This window comes from Pipistrellus kuhlii, unplaced genomic scaffold, assembly GCF_014108245.1.
Source record: "Pipistrellus kuhlii isolate mPipKuh1 unplaced genomic scaffold, mPipKuh1.p scaffold_m20_p_10, whole genome shotgun sequence".
NCBI classification, from domain to species: Eukaryota; Metazoa; Chordata; class Mammalia; order Chiroptera; family Vespertilionidae; genus Pipistrellus; species Pipistrellus kuhlii.
The window spans coordinates 7,316,844-7,338,396 of NW_023425405.1; the positions used below are offsets into that span (position 1 = coordinate 7,316,844).

The 21,553-nt window shown below is 38.0% G+C and overlaps 1 protein-coding gene across 22 annotated transcripts in view; it reads right to left on the reverse strand.

Annotated features, from left to right (window-relative positions):
- Positions 1-21,553, reverse strand: part of CADPS2 (calcium dependent secretion activator 2) — a 423,223-nt gene that overhangs the window by 192,211 nt on the left and 209,459 nt on the right. For all 22 annotated transcript variants that reach the window (XM_045576387.1, XM_036425542.2, XM_036425472.2 and 19 more), the window contains exon 8: positions 16,116-16,255. In XM_045576387.1, the coding sequence (XP_045432343.1) occupies positions 16,116-16,255 (140 nt within the window). The remainder of the gene's footprint in view (positions 1-16,115; positions 16,256-21,553) is intronic.

Here is a 21,553-nt window from a genome sequence, read left to right on the forward strand (position 1 = left end):
TATCTATGAAGACCAGTAAGCTGAAAATGTACCCAAATCCAATATATTTTTAACCTGGAAGTTTAGTAGGGGAGAAAAGTCAACACACTTTGGTGAGACCGTTTACTTAGGAGGGTTAGAAAGGGTAGAGTGACATTTCTCCACAGATGGATCTTTCAGGAAACAATCTTTTCATGTGAGTGGGGTGGCAGGAAAAGAAAAGGGGGCATGGAAGACGTTTTCAGTAACAGTATTCACAGCACTTTAAGATAAAAAACAAAACAAAAAAAACTTAGCTATTGGATCAGAAATATGGAAGGGGGGCCAATGAAGATAAAGGGAAGGGAGGCCCAACAAGCCTCCCAAGTTATTAGTTGGTCAGACTTGGTCATCTCTGGTTAGAGCCAATAATGCATCAATGGTAGTAATGAAAAGTTAAAATGGATGAGCTGCATATCTGCGAAGACTTTCATGAAGCATATACAGTGTTCAAGTATTTATCTAAGAAACATATATACAACTATCTGTCCTAGGAAGTTTGCACAAATACCTGTGAATAGCAATTAAAAACAAAACTAAAACTAAACATGATTTTTGAGAGTACAGAAACAATGCATACAAAGGGAAATTTCTGCAAAAAATATTATGAAGTATAATATAATAACTAAGAAGAATCACATTTATGCCAATATAGAAGGCAACTAAAGATAAAACTAGGTGAGAAAAATAAAGAATCACCATAAATAGAAAAGTGTATTTTGATATGAAAAAAACTTCCTGAAGAAATGGGGGAAAAGCTAACATGAGTGATAGAATAAAACAAAATCAAGTCAAACTCAAGTTAAAAGTACACACATTTAAGAGTCAAGGTCGGTGTAGCTCCATTGGTTGGGCATCATTCTGTGCACTGAAAGGTTGCTGGTTCAATTCTCAATGAGGGCTTATGTCCAGTTGAAGGCTCAATCCCTTGTAGATGGCATGTTGTAGGCAGCAGATTGATGTTCCACTTTCTCATAGATATTTCTCTCTCAATCTCAAACTCCCTCTCCCTCTCCCTTTCTACAAAAAATAATATATTTTTTTAAAGTCAAGATTATTGGAATATAAGAAATAGAGGAAAATGAGCTGAATTCAACGGAGGAAGTTAGAAAAATAAAAACTAGAAAAAAAAGAAGAAAATACAGATTTGAGCAAAAATCAATGTAATAATAGAGCCCTAGCTGGACTGGCTCAATGGATAGAGCATCTGAAAGGTTCCAGGTTCAATTCTGGTCAAGGGCATGTACCTTGGTTGCAGGCACCATCCCCAGTAGGAGATGTGTACTCAGAAAATTATAGGACATTTAAGAAAGAAACTGAGGAAGATACAAACAACTGGAAGCATATTCAGTGTCCATAGATTGGAAGAACTAACATCATTAGAATATCCATACTACCAAAAGCAATCTATATGTTCAATACAATTCCTATCAAGATACCAGTGGCATATTCCACAGCTCTAGAGAAAATATTCCAAATATTGACATGTAACCAAAAAAGACTCTGAAGAGCCACAGCAATCTTGAGAAGGAAGAACAAAGTTGGAGGGATCACAATACCAGATGGATATCAAACTATACTACAAGGCCATTGTAATCTAACGGATCGGTAGGGAGAAAAGCACAGGCATACAGACCAATGGGAACAGAACAAAGAGCCCAGAACAAAGAGCCCAGAAACCAACCCATGCCCTTACGGTCAATTAATATTTGACAAAGGAGGCAAGAGCATACAATGAAGTAAAGACAGTCTCCTCAAAAATTGGCGTTGGAGAAACTGGACAAAAAAATTGCAAACTACATAATGAAACTAAACCATCAACTTATACCATATATAAGACTAAACTCAAAATGGATAAAAGACTTACATTTCTCATAGCAATATTTTTGCCAATATGTCTCCAAGGGCAATAGAAACACAGGATAAGATAAATAAATAGGACTACTTGCTAAAAAGCTTTTGCACCACAAAGGAAACCAGCAACAACATGAAAAGACAATCTACTGAATGGGAGAATATATTTGCCAATGATACATCTGATAATGGGTTAATTTTCAAAACAAAGAACATATGTAATTCCATATCAGAAAGATAAACAATCCAATTAAACATGGGGCAAAGGACCTAAATAGACACTACTCCAAAGAGGACATACAGATGACCAATAAGACATATGAAAAAACAATGCTCAACTTCACTAATCATCAGAGATGCAAATTAAAAGCACAATGAGATATCACCTCACACATGGCAGAATTGTTATCTTAAAAAAATCAACATGCAATAGCACTGGTGAGGATGGGAAAAAAGGGAACCCTCATGTCCTCTTGGTGTGAATATATACTGGTGCAGCTACTGTGGAAAACAGTATAGCTTTGCCCCCAAAAATTAAAAATGGAACTGTATTTTGACCCAGTGATCACACTTCTAGGATTATATCCTAAGAATCCCAAATTATGAATTCAAGAGAATATATGCACTCCTATGTTCATAGCAGCATTATTAACAATAGCCAAGATATAGATATGTTAGTGGATAAAAAAGTTGTGGTACATTTACTCAACGGAATACTACATCACCATAAAAAAAGAGACGGGAATCTTATCTTTTGTGACAGCACGGATGGACCTAGAGATCATTATGCTAAGTGAAATAAGCCAGTCAGAGAAACACAAATAGCATGTATCTCACATATATGTGGAATCTAATGAATGAAATAAACTAAAAGAAACAGAAACAGAGGCATGGATACGGGGAACAGATTGGCAGATGTCAGAGGGGAGGGAGTCCAAGACTGAATGAAAGAAGATGAAGGGATTAGTCAAAGACCATATATGCATAACACACAAAGACAACAGTTTGGTGATAGCTAGAGGAAATGGGGGCTGGGGTTAGGTGGAGGTGACTAAAGGTGGGTATAATGAGAATAGAAAGAGAGTTCGCCTGGGGTGAAGGGCACACAATGCAGTGTGCAGATGATGTTTTATGGAATTACTAGAGGCCCAGTGCACAAAAATTCATGCACTTGGGAAGTCCTTCAGCTTTGACTGCACCCTCTCACAATTCAGGACCCCTCGGGTAGAGTCCCTAAGGCCTGGCTTGAGGTCAGGGCCTATTGGGGCTCCCCTTCCCCAGGCTGCAGGCAGCTGGTCCCACCCCCGCCACTGCCACTGCTTGCCATCTGTGCAGCACTGCTCCTCCTGCCACTGGTGGCCTCCCTCTGCAGGCAACAGGCTGGGGTGCAATGGTTTGGCTGGCCTCCCTCCTTCTTTGCTGGGGGCCCTGCGAGGGGCCATCTGCTTACCTGATCGCCCCTAAATGCTTGCTTACCTACCTGATCACCCCTAACTGCTGTCTGCCTACCTGATAACCCCTAACCCCTCTGCCTGCCTGATTGCCACTTGCTTGGGGGCAGGGCCCAGCACAGACTTCCAGTTGGTCAGCCTCTGGTCATTACTGGTGGTTATGACCCAGGAATTTTATATATTAGGATATGAAATCTGTATGGTTTTGTGAACCAATTTCATCCCAACAAATGTAATTAATAAAAATAAATAAATGAAATATAAATAAAATAAAATACTGTGAGTTCCATTCTTTTAAGCTCAATAATCCAATAAAAAATCAAATTGTACCAAATTAATTTTTTTTAATTTTATGATTGTTAACCTTTCTTAACCATACATTTTAACAAAATATACTCTTGAATTTGGAATTTATATCTCAGTTCTTACATATATTCAAAGTAATTATTTCAAAATGAATGTAAATGACATTTTAATTAGTAATGTGTCTCCTGGCAATTAAGATTCTCTTGCAGCAATTAAAATGGCAAGGCATATTATTAAAGTCCCATGACTCTTCATACCTCTTCCTGACAATTACCAGGAAAAACATTAAAGGCAAGATTGTAGCTATAATCCATTCACTGAATATTTGGTAGCAGAATAAACACTTTCTCCTCCTTGCCTAGTAAATTTTCATCTCATACATATTACCTATCAATCATTAATGTAATTAAATGTCACAAAGTTCAATTTTTCATTTTTATAACTTATTACAATCAATTGATTTTGTAGAAATATAAGTTGTAGGGATAACTTTAATTAAGAAATAATTTTTAACCCACTTATTTATGATATGACTTTAATGGTCAGAACATTAAATAAAAAGTGGTTGATTCTAGCAGAAAGTTCTAGTGCTGAAAATATCAGACATCTAAAATTATTGCAAATTGAATATATTAATATAACAAGGATATATGCATAAAATTGTTTATACTGCTTAGTGGGTTGTCAAAGAATAAATGAAACACTTTCATTTTTAACTTTTAAATATCTATTTTAAAAAACGGTATTATGAAATTACTTTTATGTTCTTTAAATTATCACTGTAATAGAAAAACATCTCAACCTTACAAGGAGCATATGACATATCAAAACACTATATCATAAATTTAAAACATACAATTTATTTGTAAATCAGTTTGAATAACCTATTGTTTTTTAATAGTTAAAATGTATTTAGTGTTAACTATTTTCTTAATAAACAATAAGTAATTAATAACCCTCACAATAAACTTTTTTTATTTTTTAATCCTTGCCCGAGGATATTTTTTCCATTGATTTTTAGAGAGAGTAGAAGTGGGGTGGGGGGAAAAGGAAACATGGATGTGAGAGAGACACATTGATGGGTTGCCTCCTGCATGTGGCCCTATCAGGGCCTGAGATTGACCTGCAACCTAGGTATGTCCTTAACCTGGAACTGAACCCATGACCATTTGGTGTGCAAGTCAATACTCTACCACTGAGCCACATCAGCCAGGGCCCTCATTATCATTAGCATATTACACTTTGATTGGTTGAACGGTGGAACAGCTGATTGGACACTTAGCATATTAGGCTTTTATTATATAGGAAGATGCATATATATGTGTGTATTTATATATATATACACATATATATGTATACATATATAAATACACAACACACACACACACACACACAGTATTTTTCCATCTATAAGATGCCCCCATTTTTCCAACCCAAAATTAAGAAATCAATATATTAAATATTTTGCTGGTTTTTCTCTTAAGGCCTTTTTCTTTATTGGCATCTTAAGGAGTTCTTGTTTTCTCCATTGTCTGACCATGCATTCAGCGGGAGGAGGCTCAAATCATCTCTCTGCAGCTCTATTTCCATGCTCTTTTGCATAGCTGATTACATTCAGTTTGAATTTTCTAGAGTAAGACAACTGCTTACTGGTATTTAGTCTCTTTTTATTTTTATTTTTTTGCCATCTTATGGGTTCAGAATGCTCTGGTCCCTTGTTGCAACTGCGCATTCTCCACCTCCACCTCCAAGTGCAGCATCAGCTGATGTCAGTAACAATAAGGCTCCTGATTGGAGGAAGCCTATTTGACAAGGTATGGGTAGCAGTGCACCCAGGTGGTTCCCTCCTTGGTTGACTTTCATGTATAAGACACCCCTCGATTTTTCAGTGTGATGATGGTAGAAAAAAAAAATAGCATTGCATATAGAAAAATACGATAATAAAGTTAGAGTCAGTATCCCTGCCTTCAGGAGACAACAATATAGCTATAGATATAAGACATACACATCAGAAAATAGAAGTATCCAAAGAAGATAGTACTTGGAGAACATTGTTAAGTGAAATAGGTTAGTAAGAGAAAGACAAATGCCATATGATTTCACTCATATGTTGAACTTAATGAGCAAACTGAACTACCAAGAAAAAAAGACACTCACAGACAGAGAAGAGGCGGCCAGCTCTGGTTGGGGGATGTGCTGGGGTGTGTGAAAAGACTGAGTGAAAAAAAGAAAAAAACTTATGGACATGGACAACAGTGTGGTGACTTCCAGGGTAGAGGGGTGGAAAAGGGTGTGGGGATAAATGGTGATGGAAATAAAAAAGATGCGCTTTCCCTCTCTGAACTGAATATTAATACACCATCCTTAAGGCTATAAATGACTCCAGGATAAATGATTAGAACTTTCAATTCTTTAAAAACTCGTTGTTCTTTCTGTTCATGTCATCAACACTGGAATTAATTAAAATTAGTGAACATTGTGATTATGATTCTTTTTATAATCAGGACACACATTCATCCAGCTAAAATTCATTTGCTACCACCCCCATTATCATGAACTTACAATGATTCCCACCTGTTTCAAATATAATCTGGATATGGGACTGTGGCTGACTGTTATATTCTGTTACCCATGCCCCATTCTGCTGAACTCTAGCTATGATCATAAAAGAGGATCAGGAAATAGTCTTTATGATAGTAGGTTATCGTTTATGAAAAGAATGCCAGAATTAAATGCATTGTTAGACATTGCGACTACTTATGGGGAAATGTAATAGTTTCTGTATTTTCAGACACTAGTCTACCCGCCAGTACTTTGCACTAACACCATTTTTTTCCTGGTGGACCTGTAAGATCATCCATGCTGTCTTATGCCTACTATTGTCAGGGCTTTCAAATGAGGTGAGCGTGGCTGCAACCTGTGTTGATCAGGTTCTTCTGCTCCTGCTGCCCTCTCTATTGCTATGCTTCATGCTCTTTTCTAATTTACGTAGTCCTCAGCCTCCTACCTTTCTTCCTTATTTTGGCCCACAGCCATGCTCTGACCCTCTGAAATCTTTGCAAACCCTAGAGCAGTCAGTCCATCCTTTTGCTTCCTCCAACTTCTCTCTCACTTACAGGTCCACAACTTGACCTATCTCTCCGAGCAAGGTGCTGGTTCCTTTTAAATGAGACAAGCACCAGACAATTTCACTCATATGTGGAATCAAATGAATAAAATGAACTAACAAGCAAAATAGAGACAGACTCTTAGCTAGACAGCAGGCTGACAGCTGTCGGGGGAGGGACAGAGGCACTGGGTTATGAGGTGGATTGAGCCAAAAAGAAAATAGAGAAAAAACTTATGGACTCAGACAACAGTGTGGTGATAGCTGGGGGGGAAGCAGGGAGAGGAGGTGGAGGAGGGTTTGGGGTGATAAATGGTGGTGGAGACTTGACTTTGGGTGGCAAACACACAATACAGTGTACAGATGATGTGTTGTAGAACTGCGCACCTGAAACCTGTATAATTTTGTTAACCAGTGTCACCCCAATAAATTCAATAAGAAAAAAATTCTCTTCTTTCTGCTTTGTCAGTTGTTGGAAAGAACATTTCATGAAGTGTATTGTGCCAATCTAAAATGGAGTAAAGTGTTCATCCACTGGAACTGACAGATCAAATTCTGAAGTAAATATGACTATTACTAATCAGCAATCACCATAGGAGAAAGTAAATTACTTTTGATTCCACAAAAATTGTATGTACAAAGCTCAATCTAATTTTCTTTTTTGCCTTTAGTAAGTATTGGTTACATATTAGTAAAACATCATCCTTCTAAACGAATCCTGAGATATACTTTACCCACAGGAAAAGTTGCTAAAACTTCCTACCTTTCAATCACATATTACAGGAATGGTTTAACTATAAATGTTGACATAATAGATAATATTAGAAATTTACTTTATCATATTTAGGCAAAAAGTCATTAGAAAAGGAAGCCCCACTATGGAAAATAACGACTTCAAATTTAAGTTTTTAGACAAGGATTCATTTTTTCCATAATATTGTTCCCCCCATGTCCCGCATGATTCAGGGTTCAGGTTCAAGGTTTGGGGCCTAGAGGAGGCTGCAGGCAAATGAAGGAGACTAGACAAGGAAATATAAATTTGGGAATATTGAGTCCAACTCAAGGGGAAAGACTTCACCCTGCTCTGGCCTTGTTATCCCTTTTATTAAGACTATGGGATACACCCATAGCCTTTAGGCAGGCAATTCCAATAATAGCCAATCAGCAATGATTTACATAAAACTAAAAGGTGGAAGTTGCTTTAGCTACCATTATCTCAACTAGACAGTGGGTGCTCATCTCTGATCTTTCAGAGCCTTCAAGGTTGACCAGCATTCCAGGTTCCTTGTCCACCTCTCTGCTAGAGAGGACAATGGGAAGCTTCCAACAAAGCAGCATTTGACAATTTTGATAATTTTATAACAGTAAATATGTTATCCTACATTGGGCTGAAATAAAGGGAGAAGTTCTATCTTATTCTTCTCACTTAATATGAAATATCCACATCTTATAGAATGTGAAATTACTTTATCAGATAAATCAGCCAAGTCAGCTCTTTAGGCACAGTAGTGAGCTCTACTGTAATACTAGTGGCCTGGTACATGAAATTCATACACATTAAAAGGGAATTAATTAGAGGAAATATTTTAATATTGCTATTTGCCCTTTATAATAGACATGTCAGAGATAAAAGAAAATTAGTAAGATTTATATGAAAATCTCGTTGCTGTCAGAGTCTGGGGTGCATCGTGGGCCCCAAAGTCAAGTTCCCATCTACCCATGAGCACCTCAAAATTGTGCAAGACTCACACCTGGCCAGCCCCACTTGCCAAGCCCCACCAGTTGGAGGGTGCTGCCTCGTGTTCCTTGTCAAGCCCCACTGGGGTTGGGGCTCAGCCTCTGGCCTCAGGTTCCACAGCCCTAACATAAGTGCATGAGGGCATGAGGGTCTGAGGGTCTGAGGGTGTGAGGGCATGATGACCATTTGCATATTAGCTCTTTATTATATAGGATCTCTATTTTTCTAACTTTGGACATAGGGAAGACAAAAGAAAGCTAGCAGCAAAACATACACAGGCACACAAAGTGAAACAAAATACCACTGCCAACACCTACGTTCATAATACCTTGTTTCCCCGAAAATAAGACATCCTCCGAAAATAAGACCTAGCACAACTTTGGGAGAAAAAAATTAATATAAGATACTGTCTTATTTTCGGGGAAACAGGGTAGCTGTGAAATAAAATGCATATAAAAGCCAACAATTAAACAGAAGGCCCTAATGAGGGATATAATTCTCATACTCTCCAGAAATTACTGGAGGATTTGTACACTTCTATTTCCCCATCCAACTCTAAACAATTTCTTCTGAAGGAAATCAAATGACATGGTTAAAACCAGGTTTCATTATAGCTCATGGGAATATGTTTATTTTAATAACAACTGCCACTAGTTAATTGAGCACTTATTATGTAACAAGCACTGAGCTATGTGCTTTATGAGTATATCTAATTCTATGCTCAGGGCAACCTAACTTTATGGTTGAGAAACATGAGGCTATGTATGAGGAATTAAATAGCTTGACCAATCTTGCATAAAAATGTCAGGGCTAGAATTTGAACCCAGGTCTGTCTAACTCCAAAGCCTGTATTCTTAACCACATTGTATCTTTTTTTTTTTTTTAATTGATTTCAGAGAGGAAGGAAGAGGTAGAAAGAGATAAAAACATCCATGATGACAGAGAATCATGGATCGGCTGCCTCCTGCAAGTCCCCCACTGGGGATAGAGCTCACAACCCAGGCATGTGCCCTTGAACGGAATCAAACCTGGCATCTTTCAATTCACAGGCCAATGCTCTATCCACTGAGCCAAACTGGCTAGGGCGAACACGTTGTATCTTGCTTCCTGGTTAAGAAGATGTCCTTAAAGAGAATAAGGTGGCTTGAAAGTAATTTATTTATTTTTTTCATCTTGCCCAAGAATATGAACATGTCCACTTTACTTTCCTTAAGAGAAATTTAATTTTAGGTTTAAAATAAAGAATCAAAAGAAATAGACTTCAGAGCTGAGAGAAACCTAAGGATAGATGGAGAAACGAAGGAGGCACATAGCTACAGACACAGAGCAGCAAGTTGCCTGCAGAACTGGCTACAGCCCAGGTCTCCCAGTCTCCTGGATGCTTGAGAAGGAGAAAGGCATCAGACATCAGGGGATGTGTGTGTCTATTATTATTACTATTAATGTGGTTTTTGCTTTGTTTCACAGAATAAATGTTTATTTTTCCTTCTTTTACTAGTGTCTCAACTCAAAGGTATATTTTTGGGGATTTTATCAATGGCTAAAACATACTGCATATTTCTGTGAGGAAGCCAGGGTGTGAAGGCAGGAAGACTGGCCCAGAGCTCAAGTCCCTACACTATGCTGCATGGACAAGAGTCTCACCTAAAGGAATACTCTCAAATGAACTTCCCTAATAATCAGATTTTGCGTAACAGAATTTTTATTTTTTATTTTAAAAAACATATTTGCTTCTTTATTACTTAGTGTGATAACTGCATTCTTTCATCATAAAAGTACTAAACTACATGACAGAAAATCTGGAAACTAGAAAACTTTACCCATAGTTGCTTTATTCTAGGCAGCATTTTTAGTATACTTATTTATTTCCAAATTTTTATATGCATTTTTTTAATACTATCAGAGTATAAACAATTCTATAATTCTATGTGTATTTTTCAAATTAATGCTACATAAAGCTTGTTTCAGTCAGTCTTCATATTTCCTTTTCTAGCCTGAAGAAAATTTGAATAAATCCTGTCATCTCTCTCCACATTGCCCCCACTTCTCCCAAAACTCTGAACATGTATATCTGTAGGAAATGCCGTGGAACGGTGTGTGTGTGTGTGTGTGTGTGTGTGTGTGTGTGTGTGTGTGTCTGCTCATGGAGGGCTAAGGGAGAAAATGATTTGCTAAGTCATGAATTCCCAGGGGGCTTAGGAGCCATCTACATTTTTCTAGTCTAATGTCTCCTTTAGCAACTGATGAAATTGAGGCCAAGAAAGATGCAGTGACTTACCAAGGTAGTGAAAAAAACTGAGACCTAAATACAAGTATGTTGGCTCTTAAATAGTGCTTATTCCACATAACTATTACTGCACAGTCTCCACCTGGGCTGTTTGGGCTGTAGGCAATACAATCCTTAATGGCCATTTGTAAGCTTTCCCCCACAGGAGAACAAAGGACCAGGAAAAATTCGCTGAACCTCAGGAGTCAGTCCATAGAGAGAAGAGAAACTGTCCTGAAGACACCTGATCGCCCACCTGCGTTCCACGCCCACCAGCACAGCCCCCAGACCCACTGCTGACAAGAGTTTCAGGCCAGTGATTCCACATGAAGATGGAACTCCAGCTCCTGGGTGTTCCATCATCCACCCAAAGGCCCCTTGGCTCAGTGCAGTTCAGCCCTTCCATTTGGCTATCCCATCTCCTGTCCCCTTTCCTTAAATAAATTCCATGTTTCTTTAATCACCATCTGCACCATGTTCGCCTTTCACTTCTTACACTCTCACATCTCTTGGCCTGGCTCCATAGGGCTAAGACCAGACACGGACCACAATTCGGCTACATGTATCAGAGGAATGAACGAAGAATCAACATCTTTAAATGACGTCCAATTTTTCTTGACCTCTCAAAGTGCTTGAGCATTCAACAAGCCCAAGATCTATGCTTGTTGACTCAGTATTAATATTTTAAAACTTCTGGATGTGTGCAAAAGAATAAAAAGTATCACTGTGTCAGTAGTAAGGCATGGATTAAGAAAATGAAACTATTCTATAATTGTATACATAAAGTCATTATAGAATTGTACAATGTTCCTGAATAGTTTTCACCATAATTTTTTAAAAAGTATCCCAACTTAAGTAAGATATGGGTCTGTGGTTTCTGAAAGAAAATAAAGAAAAAAGAACCTCATATTGCCTTCTTTAAATTTTTTGCCCTAACATGCCTTTGTTTAAGATGTGCAGATGTGCCATTTAAGGGTGTCTAAAACCAAAAGAAAGCAGTTATTTGAGACATGAAAAGTAAAGAAGAAAATAATGTATATTAAGGTGTTCCTCCCCTGGAGAAACTCTTGAGAGTAAAAGGGTGCTGAATGGAAAGCCATATGGTAAGTTAACATTAAGGGCTCATTTCTTATGGGTACAATCAGAGAGTTTTGCAAAGGAATAAAGTTTGAAAATGTTTCTATTATTATCACATGATATATTAATCACTAGTAAATTAAAATGAAAAACAGAGTTCTTAATGACTTAAGGCAGCATAAGAAAACAACCTAAATATGAAGGTATTTTGGGGGGGGAAAAGTTGGTTTTTTGACTTCCTATTTTTATCATTCTACAATGATTCTATCAATGTTTATCAAGTACCACAGATGGACTTCTCTTCTGAAGAGCAGTAGTATTTGAAAAAAAGAATCAATTATGTATAAAGAACTAGCAAACACTTTGTCAGAAGTGTTGGCAAGGCAACAAGAAGTGGGGTTTCTATGAAATGAGGATAAGCCAAAATAAGGAAAATTCAAATTGGGAATGCAAACACAGCTAAACATAGGCTCAGGTGAAGGACTGATGCCAATACTTGGTTATTTCAGAGAAGAATGTGTGGGTAAGTCATTCTAAAAGGTTGCTTCAAAATGAGGAAACCATTTTTTTTTCTAGAAAAAAAGCAGATTTGTCCTTTCTGTAAGGCCTGGACCTTCCAGGCAAATGCCACCCTGAAAAAAAAAAAAAAAGATTTTCCTTCCCTCGGTCATCAGACTGTCCCTTAAATGAGTTGCAGATCACAAACCTTAAATCAGAAATAAAACACTGCAACTTTATTAGCATGCAGTGATTTCCCTTTAGGAGCAAATGCACTGTCTGAATTTTAAGTGTGTGACTAAAAGTGTCCATGGGCATGAAGCCCAGCCGAAAGGCCTGTCTGGCCCTCACTCTGCGAGAGCAGGATAAAGAAATGCAGCCCGCCTGGTGCTTGCCCAGTGCTCCCTGCTGGGAGCTGACCTGCTGTCCCTCCCTTACGGCAAGAGGTGGGCCCAAAGCCTTTAATACCCGTGGGATGTAAATTAAATGAAGACTTCATCTATGACAATTTCAAAGTATTTCAATACTTGTATTAATTTAACATATAAGTTTATGGATCTACATTTTAAAAAAAGGAAATTTATATGACAGTGATAAAACTACAATTTTATCTTATCAATTCTTAACTGTATAACTATTCTGTAGTTATACAGTTATGAAGTTTCATTCATTTTTAACTGTAAGATAACCAGTTGCTCACAGATTTCTGTTCAGTCATGGTCTCCACATATTTGGGATGGCCAGTTTAATTTTCTCCCTCCTTTTCAATTACAGATGCAATCGTTCTAACAGTCGTTTGTTTTATTAGTTCCACTGTATTTTGCCTTTCTTTTGGTTTAGAAAATATCACTTGAATTAGGAAAATGTTATTTAATAAAAACCGGGTCAGTGTTTCTGAGATTTAAGTTAATACCGTTACTCAGCCACTAGGCTATGCTAAAGGATAGCCAATTTGTTCAAAACACGGCTGTCTTCCAGCTACCTAAGAAGGCAGGCAAATTAATTCAAAAGCTGGATATGAATTATTTAACCATTCAAAATCTAGCTGGTAATTCATTTAACAGATTTATGTGAGTTAGTTTTTATAATTACTTTTTATGACATAGTCCAAAAGAATAAATGAACCCTTTTTTAAATTTGTTTTACCAAATATGTCTTGTGGTAATGTCTAATTAGATTTTAAAATAATGAAATCATAATTATGCTTAACTTATCCAAATTAAATATCTATTTTCATTTGCATATAGTTAATTCTATTTTTATAAACTATAAATGTACACAGTCATGGACTGGTTATCAGAAACATGAGCTTTAAACCAGGTATATATTTTTCTGCTTCAAAAAAAGGTCATGTTAAAATGTAAACAGCTGTGAGCCAAGCACCATTTATTTCACTTATCTTAGGCATTTTTCACATTAAAATTATACTCTGTTCTGTATAAATTATGCTTAGAACCCTTTCAGTTTCAGCTTTCTCCCATTCTCATTACTTTTCCCTGAAAACTCTACAGAGCTCACTGCTTTCATGTTCATCATCATCATTATTCACATCTGTCCCTGATTGCACACTGTGGAGGCACTGGGGCTCAGACAGGTCTGAGAAGCTCACAGTCTACCTGGGAACACATACACAGATATAGGCAACACCGATAAAAACATTTATTTTCCAAATGAGTATAACATAGAATAAGTGTTAAAACTGTTCACATGAGAAAGATATACTTGTGCCTGCCTTATTAAAACAGAAAATGGGTTTCATGACTAAAGCCCAAAAGGATTTCATAGGCTACTTTTGAAAATAAAGGCCCATAACCTTCCTATTTAATCTACTTGATAACTCTATCTGTAAGAGTTTGCCATATTTTAAAGATATATTAATTTTAACTTGAGTTGTCTCTTTTTCAATTATTCATGATGCATCTGTTAATTATTCATTGTAAGATGAATTATTGACAGAATACAATTCAGTCTGAAAGCAAAGTGCTATTAATCTACTTTGTGCTCCTATTCAATTATTGCTTTGGCGTATGATAGAGCACTTGGGGGAAAAAGATTATAGTTAAGTTTCCCATCTTAAATGTAATTAAGTTCAGTAAAATCTACTTACGAAGCACCTCAGAAAATATGAATACAGTTATATGTAGGTCAAGTTATGTTTTCTCACATACAACTGTACGCAAGGGTGATATTGCAAATATTTAAAACTTACCACTCAGGCACTGAGAGGCCTGAACTGGTGGTAAAGCACAGTACTGTCCCCACACACAGGGAGAAATTCTATTACAGCAATGCTGGAAGCTTTCAATTTGGTGGATCGTTATCATTATGCCCAAACGCCAGTATTAAATAATTTGTGAATGACCATTACAAACTATAACTAAGAATATTAAAAGAAAGTCATAATATTCTTAATTATGCTCCATCACTGTAGAGAAGTAGTAAAACTCCCTAATCTCAAATTTGCACCAAACTTGCCATTATCATCTGCAACTCCCACCCACGTACATGCTCTGTCATGTGACATTCTGACTCACAACTCCTGCCCATATACATGCTCTGTCATGTGACTGGGATGCCCTTCCTCCCCACTGCTCACCTGCTGAACTGACAGGTCAGAGTTCATCTCAAAGGCCAGCTGTCTTAGGAGATTTTCAGGACTAACTGCAGCTGGAACCACGCGGATGTCTCCCAGCTCTCAGTCCTCCCTTACTGCACTGATGACTCAGTGTTAGAATTACTTGTAATCCAGCTTGAATCCCTGACCAGCCAGTTCTTGTGGGCCTTGCTCGGTATCTCACTGAGGTCTGCTCTGGTTTCAATAGAGTTAAGTGCTCAAGACACACTGCAGCGTCCATCACTGGTGAGCAGGAAGGTGGCTGAGTGAAGGAATTCTAAATATTAAGTCCCAGGAATTGCAACTGCATTATGAGCTGAGCTGCAGTCTTTACTTTGCATTAAAGAGGCCATCATGTGAGCTACCCAGAGTACTATCGCTCTCTGTGAGATTAGTTCTGATGCTACATACATTGCCCACCCATTTTAAGAAAAATGGTCACATTCTTTCCTAATGGCTAACACCCCTATGTTGGGATTTGGTTGTAGTGAGTCCTGAAGTGTTAACCTGAGAAAGATCTGGGTTTGTTAAAAATCCGTCTCATTGTACTCACGCGTTCAGCCCTGTTACCTCACTAGCAACAAGGGAAAGCAATCTCTGGCCGAGGTGACTGGCCCCTGGCAACCCCAGGAGGCAGCCCCACACTTATTTCCTCCAGGGATCTAGTTTTTCTGTTTCCTCCACAGATCTAGTCTTTCTGATTCCTCCATGGATCTAGTTTTTCAAGTCCATGGATCTCACCCATCAAAATGTATGAGGCTCCTGAGTTATACCTGAACCACACTTTAGATTTAATATATTAATGTAAGTTTAATCTTAGGGATCTGAATGTGAAGCTTGTCTCAACAGATATTGTATCTTGAGAAATATTCCTTAGACATGACCTCCATATATCACTGTTCTTTATCAATATAAGTGATGTGTAATACCAATGCAATCAAGTGCCAATATTATGTTAGCAATGCAAACAGTTGTATTGACTAAATAACCATATATACTTGGCTTTGAAGGTGTCCATAGGTTTAAAAAAAATTAAGTTAACCTATGTATGTCATTGGTGGGGGGGGGATGGGGGAGAGAAATCTATTTAAAAGACTGATATCCTGGCTCTCTCAGTAAGTTGTCAAAAGTGATACACTGAAATGAAATCCAATAATCCAACAGAAACAAATCAGGTACACACTCACCCACTATGTTTCATATGTGGCGGTTTATCCATTCGCACTGCCAATTTGATTTTTAAGTCAGAATCCTGGCTATTTTTTGGAACTATCATCCGGTGCAACTCAGCTGACTTGGAGCTATTGGAAGTTGGGTACAATATCACCTGTAGGAGACAAAAAGGAAAACATTTAAGTGTATAATACAAAGTGCCTACGGGTTGGCACGGAAGCCTTTTTCTGTTTGAAAAGCAGGTGCCATGCCAAAACCTGCCTAATATACCATTTCCCTCCCACTACAGCAGACAGGTTCAACACAGACTCATTTTTGACAAAGATGTGTTTTCATATTATCGCATACGTTTCCTTCTTGTCCTGGCCAGGTGGCTCAATTTGGCGTCATCTCCTACCCCAAAAGGTTGCTGGTTCAAATCCTGGTTAGGGCACATTATTAGGTTGTGGGTTCCATCTCAGGTTGGAGGGCATATGGAAGATTGTCAATTAATGTTTTTCTCTCTCATATTGGTGTTTCTATCTCTCCACCTTTCATATCTCTCTAAAAATCAATAAAAACATATTCTCAGGTGAGGATTAACGCCCCCCCCCCAAAAAAAAAATTCAAGTTTTCTTCCTGTATCACTTCATAATGAATTAACAGCACCATGACAACTGTTGAATTGACAGTTGAAAAATACTTAATAGACACCTATAATTTCAAGAACATTCTAAATTCCTCAGGGCTAAGAAGTTCAGAAAGAAATACGCCTTGAAATTACAGGAAGCATGCTTAAAAAGAAAAACCAATTATTTTAAGCAGCAAAAATACTCCTTGTGTTTCAATATTTTCAGGGTGAAACAGTGTTAAAGAAAACCAACTCAATTAGAGGCAGAAGAGACTGAGCAGAGCACATTTTTCTGCTCTAGGTCAGTATTAAAGAGGAGTTTTTCCCCCGACTACATGTTTTCAAAACTGTAAAGATGATGTTCAATGACTAAAACAAAGTAATTAGTTTTTTATAAAACTGACAAATTTCCAAGTGATTACTTCACAACACCACCGGTCCATAGGGCCACCCCAGGAAGGAAAAGCTTCCTCCTCAGATGTGAGGTGCAGAAAAGATTCAACAATGCCTCTTGCCCTTTTATGACAGTCATGACACCATTTAGACACAACCAATACCCAAGGCTTCAGGTGTATTTTAAAGTGGGAACACTAACTTCTGAAAGGAAAAAATAATGACATGCAGTGCACTGTATTTTATTTTTAAAATATATTTTATTGATTTTAATCAGAGAGGAAGGGAGTTAGTTAGAAACATTGATGAGAGTCATCCATCAGCTGCCTCTTGCACGCCCCCTACTGGAGATTTGCCCACAAGCAAGGTACCAGCCCTTAAGTGGAATCGAACCCAGGACCCTTCAGTCCACTGGTTGACGCTCTATCCACTGAGCCAAACCGGTTTCGGCAGTGCACTGTATTTTAAATCTTACTTTAAACCAATGTGAAAAGTAAATAAGCCTTAAATTTATATGTAGATGGAAGAATTCTATCATGCTCTGGTAATGGTACCATGGTGCTAAAGTACAACCTGACTGCTGATTTAATGTGCTTTGCCCCCCCCACCCCCCCCCAAAAAAATCTTCATTTATATGTGTAAGTGGAATATTCACTGAGAAATCTTTAAGCGAGGCTCTTTTTCTCTCTAGGAAAGGCAGCATGGTCCAAAAAGCTTCTCAAACTATTCTCAACTTCCAAGGTGTTAAATGTGCCTACTATTTTGAGGCTTTTCTTAAGCCTGTTCTAAAAGCCACAGCTAAATTGAATCCAGCATATTTGTACCCTTGAGCAGAGAAAGGCACATCCAAGAACAGATTAAATGGCAATTGTGATGTTTTGAAAAATTATGATCACATTCTAGAATAAGTTTTGTGGTGTTTTTTTTTTTTTGTTTTTTTTTGACTACTAAAATATCCGATGTAATATTTTACAAATTCCTTCTTAAATAATAGCAAATAAAAGTAAGTTGAAACTTTTTGGCTCAAACCAGCAGACAAAGAGATATCATTATAGTTTAGAAGACGAGTCCTAAAAATAATCAAAGAATAAGAGCTGGATATCTTCTGGAGCTATCTCTGCTACTTGACCCAGTTATTCCAGAAAGCTTCTCTCCTCTCCCCTTTCCTTTCCTCTCTTTCCCTCCCTCTCTCCCTTCCTCTTTCCCTCCTTTTTCCTTCCTTCCCTCTTTTCCTTCCTTCCTTTCTTCCTTCCCTCCCTTCTCTCCCTCCCTCCCTCCCTCCCTCCCTCCCTCCCTTCCTTCCTTCCTTTCTTCCTTCCATCAGAATTTTGACATGACTTTATTCTTTGTAATTCTGCTATCTATGATTATACAAAAGTTGGTTTTGTTCCAAACTCTAAAAGTCCTTTACAGGAAGGGAATGTTTAAATTAAAACTTCTGACAATTCTTCATCCTCTAAATGCCAATGATAGGTTAATTAAACAAAGTCCCAAAACAACTAATTGCAACTGAACAGCTAATGAAGGATCATCCCAGGATTGAATGCCATCATTTCTGCCACATTTCAGCTCTCTGATGGGTAATTCTAAATGAAGTCAGTGGAAGGATCAGCTACTTATCTCTGCTCACGATGTGGAGACACACAAAGATGGAAAAAATATAAATGGCTCAGTCCCTCAAAGAGCTCACATACCCTTCTTATCAGATCTAAGAGCTCAGGTAATATCTGTTAATATTACTTCCTCCTATTGCCCTTCTAGGCCATTATAACCTAGGGGTTATAGCAGTTTTCTGATTTCATTAGTGTCTGAGTTTATTCACCATTATTTGTTTGCCTTCTCTGTTCTGTCACCTGTATAGCTAATTCCTGTGTTTAGCATTCTCCATTGGGAAGACCTGGAATTGGCTCATTTTTCTGGACAGTCTCTGACTGATAAAGTTATAAACACTGGCACATGTAACAAACAGAGGTTCACAGATACGAATTATTCCTGTATATCACAGATCTATCATTGCTAGTGTTTCTAAATCCACTGTTTCAAAAAAACCATACTGGCAAATAACATAGCCTTAAATACGTCCTGTAAACTTTCAGGCTCCCAAATGGCACAAGCAGGAAGTGCTCACAGTCCTTTTTATGATGTAGCCATGGATGATAGCAGGTCAAGGAAGAAGCTCTCATTGCAGGTAGCCCAAAGGGTCCAGGAGAATAAAGGACAAAGGAGTTCTTGAATCAAGTGAACATGAACACTGCCAGGGTGTCCTCACAGTGCCTGCCACGACAGGCTTTCACTGCTGTCACTGACAGTTATTTATCCCTCTGCACTTTCCACTCCACCATTATTCAAACGGGGGCCTTCATTGTCCCTCTCCTGCCCCTGCCTCACTGTGGTGTGTTGGATTTGTGCTAGGACAGGCAGGGAGGCGAGGTGGAGCCGTGGGCGGTTAACCTGAACTTCAGTGCATAGGTCACAAAGCTGCAAAGAGCCCACAGCTGGGCCTGAGAGAGACGTTGGGCTTTGGAGTGGATGTAAGGACAGGATGAGACACTGGGTTGTTTTCCTTGTGGGAGAAAGGGTGACACAGTCCTTCTCCTGGGCTACCGGGGTGAACGAGGGCAGGTCATCCAACTGGCTACCAGACTCACGCTCCCACGGGTGTAGAGCTGCTGCAGGAAGCACAGAGCCGGCCAAGGACGTATTCTTCAGCCCCCCTTGCATCTAAGTAGGGACATGGTTCTAGCTAACGGAGTCTGAAGAGGACTGGTAAGGGTCCCTTTGGGGAAGGATGATTCAGATATAGACGAGCCTTCGTATTCCTTCTTTACTAACCCGCTAGCCAAGTGCAGAGGACTCCAACGCTCTACAAGATGAGAGAGCCATAAAATGGAAAAGCAGAGCCCCGGGTCACCCACCATGGGAAAGAAATCTGCCCATCTAGCAGGAACACCCATACTAATCTGTTACATCGGTGCTATTGCTTTAAATGACTGAAACGATGCCATTTGCTTGTTACAGCATTTGGCAGTATCTTCACTAGAGCATTAACAGAGTTTTGCTGCATAAGTCTTACAAGTAGATATGTGCTTGGAGAATTTTATTTCACAATAAATAGTTCTGTTTCATAGGACTGAATTCATGTTCAGAGAGGTGTGGCTGATGTTGACTGTACAACAATTAAAATATTTAAAACATAAAAATTTACTAAGGATTCTTCTGTATTGTAGGTTTGCATCTAAAAAATTATATCTCTGTACAAAATAGTTAGCTTCTTATATTACTTAGCAACGTAGGTTTTTTTTCTATCCTTTTATCTTAACCTTTCTATTCACACTCAGTCTTCTATTTTATTTTTGTCAGTAACACTTTAAATGTCTTGTCACTTAGCATGACAACACATTTTATGATTTCTTATCTAAAACTGAGAGCTAATGTATCTTCTTCATAATAAAATGTCAACATCGCTTGTCATCTCTGCTAAGGTGTAATGAAAAATATGAAATGGTTTTTTAGGTTTTGTTTAAAATTATGTCAAATTTAATTTACAGGGAGAAAAAAAAAACTTAAAAATGAAGTGTGAATATATGTATATTCATAATATTTAGAGTATATGGGGTCCAGAAAGATCTTTCTCTTAAAAGGAGACTTATGCAGTGTGCTTGGGGATGGGGGTGGCCGGGGAGAGGTCAGTGGGGGGGGGAAAAGAGACTCATCTAATACTTTAAACAATAAAGTATTTAAATGAAAATTTAAAAATATAAAATATAAAGTTGTTACACTATAAAAAAAGAATTTAAATTTAATAAGTAAAGTGAGGTGAAGTAAAAAAAAAAAAATATTCTTGCACAAGAAATCAGTTCTCCACTGTTTTCCTTCCTATTTAGATAAATTACTCAAAGCCAAACCACATGCATTTGCATGGATATAAAAGTAATTAAACTCTGTGACCTATAAGTACACATCTTTCTAAATTATTTAACAAAGACCTGAAAAATTAAAAACTAGGGGGAGGGAATCTAGAAGAACTGATAGGTGGTAGATAAGCTCTAGAGGTACGTACACTATTCTCTGCCTTTTCCCATAAGCAGCCTAGAGAAAGCAAAAACAGTTGCACCGTAGTCTTATAGTAAACTAATAGAGAAGCACATCTGGTAAAATTCTATCTCAAAGATGAGTACGATGAGCAGTTCTTCAAGGAATCAGGACAGACTCACGTAGAAGAATGACTGTTTCAGTTGGGAACCTAAAAGAACACAAAAGATTTTCAAAGCCAAACACATGGGAAGGGACTGAGACATAAATACACGAGGCCATTGACACGGAACCATTCTAAGAGTGGCACCTGAAAAAGGGCACAGAATCCTGATGCTGACATTCTTACCACTGCCTCTAGTTCTCAAAGCCTTCCTCCAAGCCAGACAGGTCAGCTCTTTCTTTGTTCCCTGGGCT